Here is a 21,265-nt window from a genome sequence, read left to right on the forward strand (position 1 = left end):
TGTTGACCCACTAACCTGCATCCATACCTATACCCCAATCATCCTACAACCTGTGGGCACATGACTCGCTGCAGGACTTTATCCCATAGGCAATTAATTAGGGGTGCACAAATCCACTATTTTAGATTCGGCCGAACCCCTGAATCCTTTGCGAAAAATTTGACCGAATACCAAAAACCGAATCCTAATTTGCATATGCAAATGAGAATTTGGTTCGGCCGGACAGAAGAATTCGGCCGAATCCTGCTGAAAAAGGCCGAATCCTGGCCAAATCCCGAACCGAATCCTGGATTCGATGCATCCCTACAATTAATAAATCAGACTGGTCCTAAAAGGAACACAATGGGCGCCATTACCTTGGCATGGAACAAGATCTACCCATCTAGAGTCATTTAGTATACTGCTTTATTATAATATTATTATTTATAAACTTTGTCACTATTTATATTGTTTTATTGCAGCAGTCGGAACTTGGTTCCTTGGGTGCCGAATGTATTATGTTACTGCTTGGCGTTTGGAACATGTAAACAATCTAGTGAATACGAGAATGGGAATTCCAGATGATGGAAATGGAAGACCAGTAAATCCCTAATTCATGATTCTGGGTATTGTTAAAAGGACCCCTATACCGTCAGTGTGAGTAGTTTGCTTTTGCTGTATTGCCCACAAGCTTCTATGAAGGTGGCACTGGCTCAGCTGGCAAGTTCATTGTTTACTGAGCGTCAGGCTGACGTCCTGATCACCTCCCATAGTCCTCCCTGGTTGTGTTATAGCCGGGCACCCCGAAAGGGGCATGGCATAGAAATTCAGGGTATCATTGGCGGTGGGGCTAGCCAAACCATTCCTGGCATTTTTAATAGCAGAGAAACCCCCCCTTGTTCTCTTGTAGCCCTATCGCTTAGGTCCTGCCCTCTATTAACTGCAATTCTGTAGGAACACCTAAGGGTATAGTGGCCCTTTTAAAATAAAAATAATGGATGCGTGGGGGGAGGGAGATGTTTAGATGATGTTTAGATGAACAATATATTATTATTATTTTATATTCCTTCCTGGCTAAAATATTGGCTTTATAAGAGGTATCTGCAGGAAGAATCCATTTGCAAACCAGTAGGGCAGCAAAGAGCTTCTGCCAATGACAGGCCTTAGAGAGAACACTGTATTTTTAAACCCCTTTGAAGATATCACACACAAGCAATCGAGACCACTGTACAGAGTGGACTGTACATCTAGCTAATAGAACAAATCACCCAGCACTGGAAATCACATCTAGAAAGTAGAACACTTGAGTTTTCAGCCGATTCCCTCCCATCAGCACAGCTGCTCCTTCTGTAGCCAAACATCCTCGCGTTCCTCTTCGGCTTCAGTAAGACGGCACTTGGTAGCCCTTTGTGCTGGAGTCCATGTTCTCGGTAAAAGGAGGGCTCTGATAGGTGTCTGTGGTGCTCTCAATCCCGCTGCCTGTTGGGTACCCTGGGTATCCGGCGTTGGGCGCAGATCCAATCTGGTCCCCGGCAAACAGGGACATGTCGGTTCCTAGACGGTATCTCTGCATTGCTTTCACCGCTAGTGCACACTGTGTTGGGGGGAAAAGGATAAAAGTTTAAATGGCAATTCAGATATAGAAATAGCGTATAGAGGGATAGGGATATTAAAGGGTTGTTCACCTTTAAATTAGGGATGCACCGAATCCAGGATTCTGCCTTTTTCGGCAGGATTCTGCCCGGCTGAACTGAATCCTAATTTGCATATGCAAATTATGGACGGGGAGAGAAAAAGCATGACTTTTTTCCCCTTCCCACCCCTAATTTGCATATGCAAATTAGGATTCGGTTCGGTATTCAGCGGAATCGTTCACAAAGGATTCTGGGGTTTGGCTGAATTCAAAATAGTGGATTCGGTAAATGAACATTTAGTATGATGTAGAGAGTGATACATTGAGACTATTTGCATCAGTTTATTTCGGGTTTTATTCAGCAGCTCTCCAGTTTGCAGCGTCGGCAATCTGGTTGCTAGGGTTCCAATTCCCCTAGCAACCATGCATCAGTTTGAATGAGAGGCTGGAATATAAATAGGAGAGGCCTGTATAGAAAGATGACAAATAAAAAGTAGCAAAAACAATACATTTTTAGGCTTACAGAGCATTTGTTTTTTTTAGATGGGAGCTGGAAAATGTCAGAAGGCAAATCTATAAAAAAAATAAAAAAATCATACTACTTAGATGGACATTCTATAAGATGCTAAAGGTATTTTAAAAGACGAACCACGCCTTAAAGGAGACGTGAAATATTTAAGGCCTTATGCATGCTTTAAATTGGGAATATGTCAATGACTTCATGGAGTCTACTCTTGCAAGGTTAACCTTTTAAAGGAACTAAACTGACGAATCACTAGCAGTGTAGCAATTTTAGGCACCCCACTTGCTAACCTCCTACCCGGGTCAGCGCACCTTTTCTTTAAACAAACCAGCTGGCCTGGGCTACTTTACATGGTAACATAGTAAGTTAGGTTGAAAAACGACACACGTCCATCAAGTTCAACCTTTTAACTCTATTTTAACCTGCCTAACAGCCAGTTGATACAGAGGAAGGCAAAAAACTCCACTTGAAGTCTCTCCAATTTGCCTCAGAGGGGAAAAAAATTCCTTCCTGACTCCATGATGCAATTGGACCAGTCCCTGGATCAACTTGTACTATGAGCTATCTCCCATAACCCTGTATAATTCCCCTTTAGTGCTGCCATCTTGCTGCTTGTTCCCAGGTATCCCCTGTGCCAAGGAAAGCTGCAAGATGTTCTGTCCTATCCATGCACCCTCCCAGGCAGGCGCAGGGGATACTGGGAGGTGGCAACAAGATGGCAGTTTCACTCTACCCAGGGCCTGTGTCTTTTTATTTAAAGAAGAGAAGTGCCAGCTATGGGTAGGACATTAGCGAGTCACTGGGTGGGCAGGTGGGTTTACAGAACAAGAGATATCTGTGAAATGTAGTGGTGAATTAAGCTGAGAAAGTTGTTTATCAGCAGATCTGCTGCACATGGGTAATATATCTGGGTCAGTGCTTTTTATATTCAAAGCATGTGTTTTTTTTATGTTTAGAAACAAATGTTCTACTTTAGTCTCCAATGACTATCCATAGGAAATATAAGTGTGTATCCAGATGTTTCTCTCATGTGACTGATTATCTTTTAAAGTAGGGGGTACATTATCCCTTATAATACGTGAGTGATACTCAGAGTTCCCTGTATAACTCAGCCTGCAGCCTTGTGCCTTTATATGGTCACAGAACAACCCCTCAGTGACTTCTAATATCCTTATCATTTACAGTAGGGGGTACATTATCCCTTATAATACATGAGTGATACTCAGAGTTCTCTGTATAACTCAGTCTGCAGCCTTGTGCCTTTATATGGTCACAGAACCCCTCAGTGACTTCTAATATCCTTATCCCTTATAATACATGAGTGATACTATGAGTTCCCTGTATAACTCAGTCTGCAACCTTGTGCCTTTATATGGTCACAGAACCCCTCAGTTACTTCTAATATACTTATCATTTACAGTAGGGGGTACATGATCCCTTATAATACATGAGTGATCCTCAGAGTTCCCTGTATAACTCAGCCTGCAGCCTTGTGCCTTTATATGGTCACAGAACTCCTCAGTGACTTCTAATATCCTTATCATTTACAGTAGGGGGTACATTATCCCTTATAATACGAGTGATACTCAGGTTCCCCTCAGTGACTTCTAATATCCTTATCATTTACATTAGGGGGTACATTATCCCTTATAATACATGAATGATACAGCCTTGTGCCTTTATATGTCAACTCCGCAGTGACGTCTTATATCCTTATAATGTAATTTTTATAAACCATTCACATATGCCTTGGTTCCTCCTCCTCTGCCCATGGATATACTACAAGTACAACAATAAATTGAACGTATTTTCTAGAACACCACAGGTGCTAATTATTCCATTATTGCCATATAAGAGAATTGCCACTATGCTGATTTTTCCCACATTCTAGAACAGCGCGGAGGAGTGTCTGACCCGCAGTCATTCTGCTAATTACATTTATAGAAAGTGAAATAGACACAACTAGTGAAAATATATATAATTGTTGCCATAGCAAAAATACTTATTAGCTTTGCTCAGGTGCCAGCATGTACTCAAGAAACATAAGCATATGTTGCTTTAGAATAGATGGAGTAATGAACAGAAGCCTGGAATTCTTTACGAAGAAACAAATATCACAATCTACTGCAATTCTGCCTTCTACCAGGAGATGGCTCTGAATAGCTGCGCATTATTTGTGCATTATTCGTATGCTGTACTTGATTTGTTTTTAGCACCCAGTTGGAATTTTAAGGTGGGTCTGTAATATAGATATAGCACATAGTTCCTCATCTCTGCTGGATGGTACCTGTATGGTGTCAGAAATGTCATAACAACATGAACTAGATGTGAAATTTGGTGATTGTATACCTTAAAGAAAAAGTAAACCTTAAATATAAGTGAATGTAAAATTAATGAGGCGGCTATTCTAAGCCCTTTTGCAATGTACATTCATTATTTATTTTGTTGTAATTCCAAGATATTAAGGAATACGTATACTATTTACACAAATGAGTTTTGTTACAACAGCACCTCCTGCTGGACATTTTCCAACCAGTCTGACCACCAAGTAGTCAAGGAAGTTGTCAGGAGAGCGAAAAAAACTAGAAAACTTTCTCAAATCTTTCCTAAGCAGAAAAACATCAAAGCAGCCTCTTTCTTTCTCCTGACAACTTCCTTGACTACTCGGTGGTCAGACTGGTGGGAAAATGACCAGCAGGTGGCGCTGTTGTAACAAAATTCATTCATATTAACAGTACATGTATCCTTTAATATACTGGAATTAAAACAAAATAAATAATGAATGTACATTGTGAAAGTGCTTAGAATAGCACCCTCATCAATTCTACATTCACTTCTTTTTAAGGATTACTTATCCTTTAAGCCCAGTGTAAAAAAAACCCTGAAAATACCAAAATGACGCAGGTAATTTTTTGGGAACTTAGTAAATCCAGCCCAAAGCAGATATGAGCTACAATGCTACCCAATGTGGCACATTAAACTCACCCAGGAGAAGATAGAGAAGAAGGAGAAAACAATTCCGGCCCTGGCGGCGTCAGCTCCTTGGTGCACTGGATAAGACGTCTTCCGCCATTGGTCAGACAGGAAGCAGAATGACACAAACCACAGGAAGGTCCATACCGCTGCAAGGGTCAAACAAGATGTCATCAGAGGGATTTGGGACATGAGATAAGCTGTGTGCCATGAATGGGGTTGTTTGCCTTAAATTAACTTTTAGGGCTATTCCACACGGGGAGATAGCCACGCGTTTGCGGTCGCGGCGACAAAGCGCCGCGCCAGTCGCCGCGACCGGCGCAGGCGACAGTTTTGTATGGGCGCCTATGTAAAAACGCCTGTGCTAACCACACGAGGCGATGCGCTTTTCAACAGTCGCCTGAAAAAGCCTGGCGAGGCATTTTCAGGCGACTGTTGAAAAGCGCATCGCCTCGTGTGGTTAGCACAGGCGTTTTTACATAGGCGCCCATACAAAACTGTCGCCTGCGCCGGTCGCGGCGACTGGCGCGGCGCTTTGTCGCCGCGACCGCAAACGCGTGGCTATCTCCCCGTGTGGACTAGCCCTTAGTATGATGTAGACAATTTGCACTTGGTTTCCCATTTCTTTTATTGTTTGTGGTTTTTGAGTTATTTAACTTTCTATGCAGCCGCTCTCCAGTTTGCAATTTCAGCCATCTGGTTGCTAGGGTCTAAATTACCATGGCAACCTTGCATTAATTCGAATAAGAGACTGGAATATGAATAAGAAAGGAACTGAATAGAAAGATGAGTACTAAAAAGTAGCATTAACATTATATGTGTAGCCTTACTGAGCATTTGTTTTTTAGATGGGGTCAATGACCCCCATTTCAAAAGCTGGAAGAATAAGGCAAAATAAATGAAAAACTATAAAAAATGAAGGCCAAATGAAAAGTTGCTTAGAATTAGCCATTCTATAACATAATAAGTTAGCTCAAAAGTGACCCACTCCTTTAACTGCTAATTGGGGGAGGATATTAGATATTAGGTAAGAGGAAACTACCAAACAAATTCCCTAGGTGAGGTTTTTTATGTAGATAGAACTACCGGTATATTAGGAATAGGGGAGGAAATGGAGTCTTATGTTTTAAATAGGGGGAAGTAAAGATCCCCCATTAAGGATAGGCGAATTTATTCGCCAGGCATGAATTTTCGGCAAATTTCCGTGTTTCCGTGAATAAATTTGCAAAATTGTTGCGAAAATTCACCAGTGTCAACGTTTTTTGATGCTGGCGACAATTCCAAAGTCGGGATCAATTTAGACACTGGCAACAATTAAACGGACGCCTATTGACTTTAATGTGCATCAAGTCGTCAGCAACGGGATAGCCGCCGGCGGCAAAATTCGCATTACACTAATTTTTCACCCGTTTCGCGGGAAATTCAAATTTCGTGGCATAGCGAAACAGGACAAATTCGCCCATCACTATCCCCCACAGTTGGAATCCACACGCACAGTACAAAACAGACATAAATATACAGCACAAGGCAACCATGCAGAACACAGAAACACACACATGCATACCAAGGCTCCGTCGCATTTCACACACAAGCCTCCGTGGATGTATTAGATGTGACGGCTAATCAGCCATTCTCTGTGCCCAGTGTCTTAAGTGCAGTTGCCTACTCTGTCCCTACCTGCCTGACGCAATACCATACAATGGTAAATGAGAAGAGCCTAAATAGAAGGCAAATAACCTAGATACGGCGGGACAATTAAACAAAAAAAGACATATAAAATATCTCAAGCAACGAGTCAGCTGCTTTCTGGTGTTTATTATTAGATCCAGCCTATGTTTTAGCCCCAAGCTGTGTTATTCATTTCCCATAGGCATCTTCCTGACATCCTATACGTCTCACTATCACCTGTATGATGTGTATTCTCCAACACTGGGCTGTACAACTATATCAATTTGATATATATCGTTCCCAAGAGCAACCTCTACATCTCCCAGCATCCTCTGCAAACTCAGGCACAAGCACAATACTATTTGTTTCTAATTGTGTTCTTCCCTTTGTTATAATTCTAGCAATGAACAAACACAGAACTTATTTAATAATGTGTTCCCTTCCTATGGTTTTGGAGTTCTATCCCCAACCCAACAACATTTCTTTGCTGCTAGACACTGGCAGGGGCTGTTGGGAAATGTAGTTAATTTGCTAGATATTAACAGGGCTGCTATCATAGATCTTGGGGTCACATACAACTAGTCAAGGCCTCTACATGACCAGCACACCATAAGTGGTTGTTCACCTTTAAATTAACTTTTAGTATGTTGTAGAGAGTGATATTCTGAGAATATTTGCAATTGATTTTCATTTTTTATTTGTGTTTTTTTTTAGTTATTTAGCTTTTTATTTGGCAGCTCTCCAGTTTTCAATTTCAGCAATCTGGCTGCTAGGGTCCAAATTACCCTAGCAACCATGCATTAATATAGGGTTGGACTGGGGGAGTCAGGGCCCACCGGGGCTGCCACATCAGGGCCCCCCTCCCCAGTCATAGGCCCCCTCCCCAGCAAACTCACTTCTGGCCCCTGGCAGCGCATACCTACGGTGCGTTTGTTTGTGGGTGGGGCAAGTGGGGTGGAGTGGGCGGGGCCAGAGGTGGAGTGGGTGCATGAGGTGGAGCCGGGCAACTTGGCCAAGGTCAGGAGCAGAGGGGGAGGAGGTCTCACTCTGTGGATGGGTCTGGGCCGACGGGGCCCACGAGGGCTGGGGTCAACCGGGTTTTTTCCCGGCGTTCCGCCCGCCCAGTCCGACGCTGCATTAATATGAATAAGAGACTGGAATATGAACAGGGGAGGCCTGAATAGAAAAATTTGTAATAAAAAGTAGCAATAACAATACATTTATAGCCTTACAGAGCATTTGTTTTTAGATGGGGTCAGTGACCCCCATTTGACAGCTGGAAACACTCAGGTGAAAAAGGCACATAATTAAAAACAACTATAAAAAATGAAGGCCAATAGAAAAGTTGCTTAGAATGAGCTATTCTGTAAAATACTAAAAAAAGTTTACTTAAAAGTGAACCTCCCCTTTAAATACCATCGGGCCCAAATAGGGTTGCCACCTGGCCGGTATTTTACCTGCTTGGCCAGTAAAAATGATGCTTGATGCCAATGTTATTAATAGGAAAAAACGGCAAGAATATAGGAAGGCCGGTATTGTTTTCCAGAAAAAGTGGCAACTATAGGCCCAAAAGATATTGCCTGTCTGAGGCCCTTTCCCCCCAGGCCAGACTGTTGCCCATTGCCAGTGAGTGCTGCTTCAGTGTCTGTAATCACAAGAGCTGATTGGAGTTTCCCCAACCCAAAACCTCAGCGAATGGTCTGCAGGGAAACATGTGTAACTAATGGCAACTAAGAAGCAGCAAGCACACAATTCCTAGGCAGGAAGCAGGAAGTTCCTGGCCGTTGGTAATTACACAAGGAGGAAGGGGCGGGACTCATCTACTCAGTCTTATGAGATTTTATTGCCATTTGGAAACACAAGTGGGGATTTTTACAGGAGGAAACAGGACAGGGAGCAGTTTGTCTGAGAGTATCTGTAAAGAAATAGGATATTGTATTAAAGGAGAACAAATCCAAAATGCAAAACAAAGAACACCATTACTGTCGGTGAAGATTCTCATTCATCCAGGTCATGGTATATCTACTGTATAGTAATCAGTCAAATCAACTGGACGGGAAAAAAATAACAATAAAGTCCAGTTGATTTGACTTTTTACTATAGATATATCATTACAGACATGTCTGGACTAAGACTTACAATAGGTCCTGACAAATGTACGGCTCTATGGCAGCTTTAAGCAGCCCCTCACTGAATAGGAACATGTTCAGTGAAAGCCAGGGCCAGATCTGCTTCCAACTGCAGGCCGTGTAAGTGAAGCAGCTAAACATGGCTTTCACCAAACCTGTAATCAGGCCCCCAAGAAAGGCCCCCATACTTCTACTCCTTAGACACAGCTGTGGAGTGGAGTTGGTGGCTGCCATGTTTATCTGACTCTTCTTCCCTCCCTGGTACTTTGATCACCGACCAGGAGCTTAAGTCCTGAAAGCCAGGACTGGATTGACTTCTAGTCTGATCAATTCCAGGTAGTGTAATGAAGCAATGCAACATGGTGGCCTCCAACCCTGCAACAAGGGTCCCAAATAAAGTCTTGCTCCCTAATACTTATCCTCATTAGGCACAGCTGTGCAGTGGGGTTGGTGGCCGCAGTGTTTAGCTGACGCTTCTCCTTTCCTTGGTTTTCTGGTGCTGATCACCGACCAGTAGCATGAGCACTGAAAGCCAGGACTGGATTCACTTCTAGCCCATGTAGGATAATTGAAGCTGTTAAACATGGAGGCCACCAACCCCGCTGAGTTCTGCCTAAATGCTGGTAGAGGGGAGCAGGGCTATTCACCGGAGCTTGGTTGCAGTGGTTGGGCAGGGGGATCTCTGCAGGGGCCCTGTGGTCTTCTGTTCTAAGAGGAAGTTTAGGAAATGAATCAAAGGGAATTTGCAGAGGGAACATTAAATAACTACAGAGAAGTGAAAATACTGCATTTTGGCATCTACAACAGTTACACAGGTTGTTGTAGTTAAATGGCATTGCCACAGCCACGTGTTTGACAGCTTTGCACCGCATTCTGCACACACACACACAATTAGGGTTGATATCAAGCCATCATTTTAAAAATAATGTTTGATGCCAATGTTATTAATAGGGTAGAAAGATAAAAATATAGAAAAGCAATTTTTCCCCAGAAAAGGTGTCAAATCTGCACATCTATTATCTATCTATCTATCTATCTATCTATCTATCTATCTATCTATCTATTATCTATCTATCTATCATCTGTCTGTCTATCTATCTATCTATCTATCTATCTATCTATCTATCTATCATCTATCTGTCTGTCTATCTATCATCTATCGATCTATCTATCTATCTATCTATCTATCTATCTATCTATCTATCTATCTATCTATCTATCTATCATCTGTCTGTCTGTCTGTCTATCTATCATCTATCATCTCTCGATCTATCTATCTATCTATCTATCTATCTATCTATCTATCTATCTATCTATCTATCATCTATCCATCCAGTGTCGGACTGGGACACCAGGGGCCCACCCAAAAACCTTTGACCAGGGGCCCACCAATTAATCTTAGACCCAGGGTCCACCTCAGTACTTTTATTCTCAGTCTCAGTACTATTCCTCCTCACTCAACCTCTATTCTCATAGTCTCTTTCTTTTACATACTATAATCTATTATTCCATCTATTTAGCCTCTTTGTTCTCATAGAATTTGGGAATAGCTATGAAATATGTCAAATGTCTAGCAGCATGAGGGCCCACTGACACCTTGGCCCACCGGGACTTTTCCTGGTATCCCTGTGGGCCAGTTCAACACTGCATCTATCTATCTGTCTGTCTGTCTGTCTGTCTGTCTATCTATCATCTCAATAGTAAATGTTACAAACCTGAGAATCCCATATCGATCATCACCGCTTTCTTCCGATCCTTCACGCTGCTGATCTGCGGGAAGTAGATATCCAGAACGAAGAAGCCGGTGGACGCGAAGAAAGCGACGACTCCGATAGTGATGGCGTAGTTGCAGGCGTCATCATTTTGGTTATAGATGCAATAGAGCTCAGGGGTTTCCACGTTAATTGTTCCCTCGTTCACTAATGAACCAAAAACCACAATGGAGAACACCTGAAAGTCAAAGGACACATATTACTATACTATTAAGATTAATTCACTGTGTGGAGATAACGTGGTTTGGGGGGGACAGCTACTGTGTTTGTGGTGGACTTGGCCTTGGGGCGTCTAGCACATTCATCATGATTGGCTGTTGAGAGCTGCATAACAAGCAGCCAGTCTCCAGTAAGAATATAGAGTATATAGACTGGAATTGTTATGCCTTTTTTCTGTCAGACTATACACGATAGATCTATGTACAGTATGTTATATACCAAGAGATAGTTGATAAATTCAGAGGCAGCTTTGTACCTACATCCCATTTCTCTTTCTCCATCCTACAGCAGGAGACTGAGCACCAGGTGCTATTTACCCTAAATAACCATGGCAACTGGTTTGCCTCTGCTAGACCCCATCAACCTACTGTAACGGCTCAGCTCTTCCCACTGAGAGCACATGGAAACGCCTCCAGCTTGTGAAAGGTATTAATCTGTAAGTACTGGGAACAGAACAGCAAGACAGACAGGCGGCTGCATACAGCAAAAGGGGATGTAAACCCAGCCATAACACCGTCCTGCCTAGTTTTCTATAGAAGTTACCAAAAATGTAATTATAGATGCAAGAAAATTGACCAATGAGAATTCTACTGATCAAAAACTTCATTATAAATGCAAAGGAATTGACCAATGAGAATTCTGCTTCATTATAAATGCAAAAGAAGTGACCAATAAGAATGCTGATTCCCAGCACCATGTCAGGCATCTTGCTGTTATCTTACATATAGAGATAATTATGTCATTTATTTCTTCATTATATGACACTGGAATCAAACATGGGGATAAAGGAAAGACTTTTTCAGTGCTGGGAAACTCTGCTTTAAAGGAGAACTAAACCCCTTGCAATGTTAAGTCCCCACTGGCCCCCTTCCCTGCCTCCCCCTACACAGGCTTACCCCAGAAGATTGCTCCAACTGCGCATGTGCCATTACGCCGCTCACTTCATGAAGAGAAGAAGATGGCGCCCGTAAGCTCCACTGTACTCACTCTGCATGTACGGTCACTATTTCAAGAGGGGACAATACTCTGGGGTAAGACTGTGCAAGGGGAGGCAGGGAGAGGACCAATGGAGGGGGGCCAGTGGGGACTTAACATTGCGTAGGGTTTAGTTCTCCTTTAAGCTTCCAGCTCCAGTTGCAGGAACAAAGAACATGAAATCAAATTGATACAGATCAACTGGGATTCTCATTGGAGGATTTTTTGCGTTTTTAAAGCAGTCGCTGGCTGTGGAGCTTTGGGGAAAAGTTTTATTGTGCAATATTGCTTTAAGAATACAACCTTACCTGAATCTTTATTATATGTTACATTAATCTGGGATTTGTAGTCCAGCTACTATTGAGTAAAGTTTGGTTGAGCAGTGCAGGGCAGCAGGGTTTACTACTCCTTTAAGAATAAATGGTGTCAGACGCTACAGAGTCACCATTTGGAGTGAGAATGATTTCATAGTCATCACTTTTGCACCTAGCACCTTTCCCATGAATGTAGAGTTGCCTGCTGTTGACAGCGCTGCATTCAAAAGAGGTGGGCTGGGGGGTGGCAAGTTATCTTCCCCTTGAATTTACAAGGTAGGGACCCCTGTACTTACCAATGGGTTATGGCCAGCATTAAGTACAAGGCTCTCTGGCAAATCTCAAGGTATAAATCTGGGTGATTTTTTTGCTCACAACCCCATTCTGCTTTGACCACACCCTATTGCTCCCAGATCATGCAACCTTCTCATCTATTTCTTGAAGCCTATCTTCCCCTCCTCCATCATAGTTATAAAAATGTTTTTTCAACAATATTTAACGTACAAAACGATAAATATTGGTAATTGCATTGAACAGATCAAAATTTCTAACAGGAGAAAATGTAAGACCTTTCGCTAAGACTTTAATTTCATCGCCAGGCAATGACCTCCTTTAAATACCCTGTTTGTTGTGCCTAGTGTTCAGCCTATGACTAAGTGTCCTTGGAGACACGAAACGCGTCAGGCCTTTGTTTTTAATTCTGGAAAATAAAATGTGTTATTTTACTATTTCTACAACCGGCTCCTGTTTTTCAACTTGTGTGGTTCGGTTTGTGCCAACCTGCTCTGATGTTTCTTGGTGTTTATAAATACGAGTGCCTCCAAAAAATGTATACAGATCTGCAACAGCCGGGGCAGTTACTTGCTCTTACGAGGCTGCTATCCCTAGTTCCTTATAGCCTTATCAAACTCAACAAACAAACTTCCAGTTGATTACAGATGTCCCTAGCAATTAATATCATATCTATTTCTATTGCTTCTACAGAAGAAAATGAAATCAGCAGTTTGAATGCAGTATAATCCTAGATATGGAGAGGAAGGAATACCCTTGGGCCTCACCTGATTTTTATAGTCTTCATGGGGGGCTGGGGTCGTATAGATTATCAAGCATGTAGCTTCAGCTTGTTGCGTTTGATAAGGCTATAAGGTCGGAACTAGAAATAACAGCCTCATAGAAGTAATTAACTACCCCTGATGCAGATCTGGTTGAGGGCTGGCCGAAAGGGTCCCAATTGGCACTTCACATTGCCTAGCAACACGTGCTACCCATAGGGGTACCAGGAACCTGAAAAATAAAATCTATGGTGCTTGTCTCAGCTACAATCAACAGTGTTCAACCTTATGCAGCAGTAATTAATTTATCTGTAGCAGCTGCGTCAGCAAGTGACCGCCATCATTTATCTGGAATTTAATAAAAATCCCCAAAAAATTCTGTGACTTCCTTAATTTCACCGTACACGTTGCTATCTATTACACTGGGTTTTTAGTGTTTTGTGCTTATTGTGCATAAATTTATTTCAACGCATTTATTGTTTATGTCTAATGTAATGTTTTTTATATTTAATGAGTAAATGTGTGTGCCTCTACAATTCTCAATAACTGTGGTGAATCATGTCTGTAACCCCATTGTCCTTTTTTTTACAATTGTAATGTTGGGTGTACTTTTCTTAAAAGGGTGGTTCACCTTTAAGTTAACTTTAAGGGCTCTTACAGACGAGCATTTGCGCTCCCCTGCGTTCCGTTTTTATGCGTTCAGCCACAGGGGAGCGCAGGAGTAGCCTGCATTCGGCGCCTACATGCGCCTGTGTGAGTACAGCCCCATTGAAATGCGTCTACTCCTGCACTCCCCTGCGGCTGAACGCATAAAAACGGATTGCAGGGGAGCGCAGCTTCAAACGCTCGTCTGTAAGAGCCCTTAGTATGTTACACAAATGCTAATTCTAAGCAACTTTTCAGCTGGACTTCATTATGTATTTGTATTTTTTTAACACACAGGCTCACTGATATAAAGCATGCAACGCCACAAGAAAACATATTCAAATACTGTAGTCTGAAAATAGGACAACAGTAATTTAGCTTTCTTACAGTGAGAAACAATCAGGTGACATTTTGTTATTTCCGTCCCAAATATCTGTATCCAACCTAAATTGTGCGCATGGCTTTTCTGAATCCTCCTCCAACAAGGCCTCTTCCATTGAAGTCCAGGCCTATGTGCTGGGGTGGGGAGTCAGATTAGGCTTCATATTTTACAGTCAGTTGCTAATGAATCCTGAGATCCTGCTCTATATTCAGCAAGCGGAAATAGATTTTGTTTGCTTCAGTAAATACAATCATTCCTTCAGGGCTGGACTAGCATGCCAGAGCATCAGAGGATCCCCCCATAGGGCCCAGGCACTAGTGAGCCATCAATTCTTTCTTATTTCCACCATAGGGATAGATAGATAGATAGATAGATAGATAGATAGATAGATAGATAGATAGATAGATAGATAGATAGATAGACAGACAGACAGACAGATAATAGATAGATAGATAGATAGATAGATAGATGATAGATAGATAGATAGATGATAGATAGATAGATAGATAGATAGAGATATAGATAGATAGATAGATAGAGATATAGATAGATAGATTGATAGATAGATAGATAGATAGATAGATAGATAGATAGATAGATAGATAGATGATAGATAGATAGATAGATGATAGATAGATAGATAGATAGATAGATAGAGAGATAGATAGATAGATTGATAGATAGATAGATAGATAGATAGATAGATAGATAGATAGATAGATGATAGATAGATAGATAGATAGATAGATAGATAGATAGATAGATAGATAGGCCTTTCATCACAAACCCATGTAATAGGATTAGGCATAGGTTGTTCATCCTTCACCAGGCCTCAACAGAGAGGCCTTTAAAGGGTTTGTTCACCTTTAAATTAATTTTTAGTATGACATAGAGAATGATATTTTGAGCGAATTTGCAATTGGTTTTCATTTTTCCTTATTTGTGGTGTTTTAGTTATTTAGCTTTTTATTCAGCCGTTCTCCAGTTTGCAATTTCTGCCTTCTGGTTGCTGGGGTCCAAATGACCCTAGCAACCATGCATTGATTTGAATAAGAGACTGGAATATGAATAGGAGAGGCCTGAATAGAAAGATGGGTAATAAAAAGTAGCATTAACAATAAATGTGTAGCCTTACAGAGCATTTGTTTTTAGATGGGGGTCAGTGACCCACAATTGAAAGCTGGAAAGAGTCAGAAAAAGAAGGCAAAATTTCATTTTTCATTTCTGTTATTTCACATCAGTATTTCCTGTAACTTCTGGTCCCAAAGAACTTCAGAGGAGTCGAGAAAACTTATTACCAGTCCATTTAAAAGCCTCTGATAATTAACTGCTCAAAAGATGCGGCTTAGATAAGGGAGAGGTTTGTTTGTTTAAAGGTAGATAGGGAACCCTGTTTCCCTGTTAATAAAGAAGGAGATGAGTTCAGGGAACACAGTCCAACTTTCAAATGATTGCTTTACAATAGCAATGGTGTTTTTAGATGTATACTGTCTCTTTAATGAGTGCCATGAACAGACTGATGGATTACTGCTGAATGGATCCGGTCAATGAAATGCTCATGTGATTAAATAAAATGAAATACGTTTCAAATCAATAATACAAATATGAGATATGACACTGGATCTCAGCAGGAAATCCTCCGGATAAACAAAGTTATAGTCTTTTATCTGTCTGCTGAAATAGGTGTAATCCCCGATCCTTTTTTTATAGGGCAAGCCAAACCCAAAATAAAAATTTGCCGAATAAAAAAAAATATAATTCTAAGCAACTTTTCAATATGCATTTATTAAAAAGTTTCAGTGCTTTTAAAGTTTTTGTAAATTATTAACAATTATTACTGATCGCAGAATTTGCTTAACTCCTGTTTTTTACTTTTTAAAGAATGGTGCAAAAGTCTTAGTTCCCCCGCAAAGACAGGTCTGGGAGAATTGCCTTGTACTAGATCTCTTATCCAGAATACAATACCCAGAAAGCTCAGAATTACAAGAAAGCATCTCATAAATCCAATTTAAGCAAATACTTCTATTTTAGAAAAAAATATTTCCTTTTTCTCTGTAATAATAAAACTACTTTGTATTGATGCACTTATGGTCCCAAAGAACTTCGGAGGAGTCTATAAAACTAATTACCAGTCCATTGAGAAGCCTCGGATAATGAGCTGCATGAATCCATTTTGGTGGCAAAACAATCCTATTGGGTTTATTAAATGTATTGTTCATTAGCAGATTTAAGGAATGGTGGAAGACTCCCCATTCTGGATAACAGGTCCCATAACTGTACTGAATGACGTTATTCTGGCTGGAGTTGAAAAAAAGTCATCTGTCCTACACGATCTATATATTAATTTTCCATCATAATGAAAAACCGCCGGTCATTGTGTAGAAGACTGTATATACTGGGAGTGGGGGCTAAGTGCAGTTGATTTGTTAAATTTAGCAGGCGGTTGATGCATTTTATGAATGTGCCGTGCCTTGCTGAGTCATACGAGGAGATGCTACAAACCGGCATTTCAGCCATCTGTCTAATAGGCAAAGTGGGAGCAATTAATTGAATTCTCAGTAAGTCCTGCAGTACCATAAGTACCATAAGTGCTGGGAATGAATGTGCATGAAACATAAAAATGGGGCCTGCGAGGAAGAAATCCAACGTCATTATGTTTCAGTCAAATGATAAGGGGCCCTTACACCTGAGCCCTATGACACTTGTGTTTAAAGAGACAGTATAAACCCCCGTTTCAACATGAGCTGAATGACTAGGGCTTGTGCTGAACATACTTTTTGCTTATTATTTGAATTAAGCAAGACCGTTGCATTCTGTTATTTCTGGCACTAAAGAATACGAAGCCAGTTTCACTTTAGCATTCCCTGTCACTTCTGGTCCCAGATATGCTGAGAAAGCTAATTACCAGTCCACCGAGAAGCCCCTGATAATGAACTGCTTAGTGGTTGCTTAGATAAGGGAGAGGTTTATTTGATTGTAGAACAAATTGCCCTGTTTATAAAGGTGAATTCAGCAAACAAAGCCCAACTTTCAAATTAGTCCTTTATAATGGCAGAAAAATAGGAAAATATTTTTTAATAGGCAGAATGTAATTTCCTATGTAATGTGCGGTCTAATTTTCAAAACCAGCCAAAGTCAGCTCAAAACTAGCCAAGAGGCACTTCAACAGTAGCCCCAAAATAGCACAATTTGTGCAGTGAAAACAATTCTAAAAAATAATTTATGTTAAAATACACCTTTTTAAAATTTTCACTGTTTCACATATTTTCCCACGAAGCAAAATGACACAGATTAGCCCATTGCCAGGGTTGTAACTACAGACGGGGCCCGGGAGGTATAGGGCCCCATAAGGCCCTAATACATATACAATTTCAATAAATATTGGTATAACAGGTCAACTTCTAGACATTTTGGTGGCCAGCAGATTTTTGGCCCAAAATTGTCTGAAATTTAGCAAAGTCACTGGAAAACGTGAGAATGCTTAAGAGGGACGGAAGACTGGGGTACAAAGCCCAAAATCTGGTAACTGGCGCACATCTACACAAGTCAGTCCCATTGCATGCTGGGTATTGTAGTCTTACATTAAACTTGGCAGTTGGCAAATTGTTAAACAAAAACTACATTACCCAACATGCATTGGGAGACACAGGCTTGGCACATTAGGGCAAGAAAAAACTTTCCAAAGTACAAACAAGCCAAAGGCCCAAAAAGTAGCCCAAATCCTTACCTTGGCTAGTTTGTACTTTCAAAACCCGCCTGGGCTTTAAATTAGTAGCCCAATTTGTCTGGAAAACAGCCAACCTGGCAACCCTGGTCTGGGGGGTCCAGGGACCACAGAGGCTGCCACCTCAGGGGCCCGCAAACCCCCGGGCCCCCAGCTGCAACAACAATCTGCCTCTAGGCCACAATCCCCCTCAAACAATGAGGGAGGTAAGGGTGCAGGGTGGGGAGCAAGTTTGGGTTGGCAGAGCTCATGGGGGGCCGGGGCCCACAGGGTTTGTCTCCCAGTATCTGCCAGCCCAGTATGACCCTGTATATAAAGATTAATGATGTAGAGCGGACCCTACGATCACATGGGACCTAGAAAATCCATCCAACACATGATGAGGGGCACAATAATCTTTTCTTGCATGCCTGTATAGTACATACGGCCCTGTCCTTTGCCTCTAATGCCCCATGAGAAATGCTGGTGGCTTTCTATACAGCAAAATGGTTCACGATTCAAAAGCCTCTCAGAAAATCCCATTGGGCAAAAAAAATGCCCTTACTGCAAGGACAATGAAATAGTTAAGAGTCTGTATCAACAAGAAATACTTTTGTTCCGCTTTCTGTTGGAGAGAAACCAATTATTTTCAGTATTTACAGTTTCCTGGACTGGACTTACTCACCTCTGCCTAGCAACAAGAAGCATCACACTCTTCAAAGGATTTTGATTGGACTTTTGATTGGCACTACATCAGTAACTTACAACACACATAAAAAAATTTTTTTGTTTTGGTTAAGGCAAAAATTCTAAGCAGCCTTACATTATAGGTTCAACGGTCATAAGTCATAATTATTATAGCTGCTCAATAAAAGTCCCTGTGGCCCTGGGGGAAATCTGGGTGCAGGGTTGGCAATTTTCCAGCCAAATTGGGCTACTAATTTAAAGCCCAGGCAGGTTTTGAAAGTACAAACTAGCCAAAGTACAGGTTTGGGCTACTTTTTGGGCCTTTGGCTGGTTTGTATTTTGGAAACCAGCCTAAGTTTTCTGTTGCCCTAATGTGCCAAGCCTGTGTCTCCCAAGGCATGTTGGGTAATGTAGTTTTTGTTTAAAGGGGAAGTAAAGTCTAAAATAGAATAAGGCTAGAAAAGCTGTATTTTGTATACTAAACATAAACATGAACTTACTGCACCACAAGCCTAATCAAACACATGATTTATGCTTTCAAAGTTGGCCACAGGGGGTCACCATCCTGTAACTTTGTTAAACATCTTTGCAAGACCAAGACTGTGCACATGCTCAGTGTGGTCTGGCCTTCATTTGGGAGGTTAAGCTTAGGGATCGTCATAAGTTACAGCACAAGTCAAATAATTTCTGCCATAGAAGCTGATACAGTAAGACTGATTAATAAGCAGAATAGGCTAAAGTTCCTTGATCTAGCTCTAGCGAATGGAGCCATATGGTCTTGGGTCACACATGACTCATTGTGGGAAATGGGGTAGGTTGGGGGTGTCCTTCTGTTAAGCCTCTCCATGCAACCACCCACTATGAACTATAAAAGAAAAGGGTATCCCTTGTGCCCTGGGATTTGATTAGGGATGCACCGAATCTATTCTATATTTTGGATTCGGCCGAACCCCCGAATCCTTCGCGAAGGATTCGGCCGAATACTGAACAAAATTTGAATCCTAATATGCATATGCAAATTAGGGGTGGGAAGGCGATTCCCCACCCCGTCCCTAATTTGCATATTCGGCCAATCCGAATCCTTCTGAAAAAGGCCGAATCCTGGCTGAATCCCGAACTGAATCCTGGATTTGGTACATCCCTAGATTTGATATTTACTATATTAATTGCATTGGAGTTGGGAGAAGGGGGCCCAGTCAGATCTACCATGAAAATTTTAGGGGAAATCCAATAGTCACATTAAATACCACTTGCAAAATAATTTCTCCTCTGCAGGGAAAGGGTTGATATTTAACCGGCACAGGATTTGCTTCTAGTTTCTTTCTTGATTTTATTGGCGCTATACCAGTTCATACCTGCCAAATTGGAATTTCCCTGGTTATAGGAGCAGCTACGAATACATTGGGGAATTGGCATATTTATTTAAAGACAACATTTTATTGAGCAACAATCTGGCATGAGCCCTGTTTAAGAAGACAGAGCTAAGGTTGTATTTGCAGCCCATCAGGGGCCATCAAATAGCTTCCATCAAGATTAATAACAGGTGTATTTTGCCCCAGGTCTGGTGACCCATTCAAATGTTGCGCTTTGAGGAAATGCTGTTGATTGGTTGCTATGGACTTTTAGAACAGGAGAAAAATGTGTCTACAAAATTGTCAAGATCAATGTTTTCATATCAAACTCTAGTTAATGCTAGACGCTGATTGGTTTCTACAGTTAGACTTGGGCAGGCATTGCCCTAGTTATTACATGACCTCGTCTGAGTCCCAGTTCGGGTCTACCATCAGACGTAGTCAACCTCATACTAACCAGGCTCTTCATTGGAGAACTTATATTAATATATATATAGTAGTTGATTCTCTTAGGGGGAGGCTAGGACTCATTATTGTCCAGCAATGATTATGGTGGTTTTTTGAAAAACTCTTGTGGTACATAACAACCCCACAAAAGCTTCTTGGTGGGGCTGGATACTGTCTAACATAACTTCTGTGGTTGCAGGACAGTGGCATAACTATGGACAATGGACATTCATATCATGAAATACAACATGAAACTTCTAAACCGCTAGGCCATCCAACAACTATTGGTTCTGCCAGCGTATAAAAATTGGCACTGCTTGAGGTATTTAGCAGGAGAGTGTGGCGCCATCATCTTTCCTGATTTCCCAGGTAGTCTTTGCATGGGCTTGGGGTACAGACATGCACATTACACTGGGACACTCTAGAATTACTATATTGCACATGTGCCCAGAATGAACTACTTGGGGAATCAAGAATGAAGGCATTGTGATGCTCCCCAACTGTACTGGGGGTGCAAGAAGGAATTGGTGGAACGAACATAGGAGAATCATCCATTTAAAAATCTTTAATATATAGAGAAGTTTTTATAATTTCTCAACCAATGGGGCGACTAATTATTTTCTATAGTGACCAATGCTATCTGATATGTGAGTTACAAGCTGGGTACTTTTCTCTTAAAATACTTCCTTTGCAACTGTAGTTGGGGTTCTAAATGTATTTAATCATTAGCTACAGCCAGAGGTTCAGTCACTTTGTTAATGCTGTACAGAAGGTTGGATGAGACCCTCTTAGATAGGCCTGTCCAACTATAA

At 41.4% G+C, this 21,265-nt stretch overlaps 1 protein-coding gene across 1 annotated transcript in view; it reads right to left on the reverse strand.

Moving 5' to 3' along the window:
* Nucleotides 1-471: 471 nt before the first annotated feature.
* Nucleotides 472-21,265, reverse strand: part of LOC108701657 (synaptogyrin-3) — a 29,245-nt gene continuing 8,451 nt past the window's right edge. Inside the window, exons 2-4 of the mRNA XM_018236585.2 lie at nucleotides 10,621-10,855; nucleotides 5,121-5,257; nucleotides 472-1,573 (exon numbers count right to left, since the gene is read on the reverse strand). Of these exons, the coding sequence (XP_018092074.1) occupies nucleotides 1,361-1,573; nucleotides 5,121-5,257; nucleotides 10,621-10,855 (585 nt within the window). The 3' untranslated portion in view covers nucleotides 472-1,360. The remainder of the gene's footprint in view (nucleotides 1,574-5,120; nucleotides 5,258-10,620; nucleotides 10,856-21,265) is intronic.

This window comes from Xenopus laevis, chromosome 9_10L, assembly GCF_017654675.1.
Source record: "Xenopus laevis strain J_2021 chromosome 9_10L, Xenopus_laevis_v10.1, whole genome shotgun sequence".
In the NCBI taxonomy this organism is placed as follows: domain Eukaryota; kingdom Metazoa; phylum Chordata; class Amphibia; order Anura; family Pipidae; genus Xenopus; species Xenopus laevis.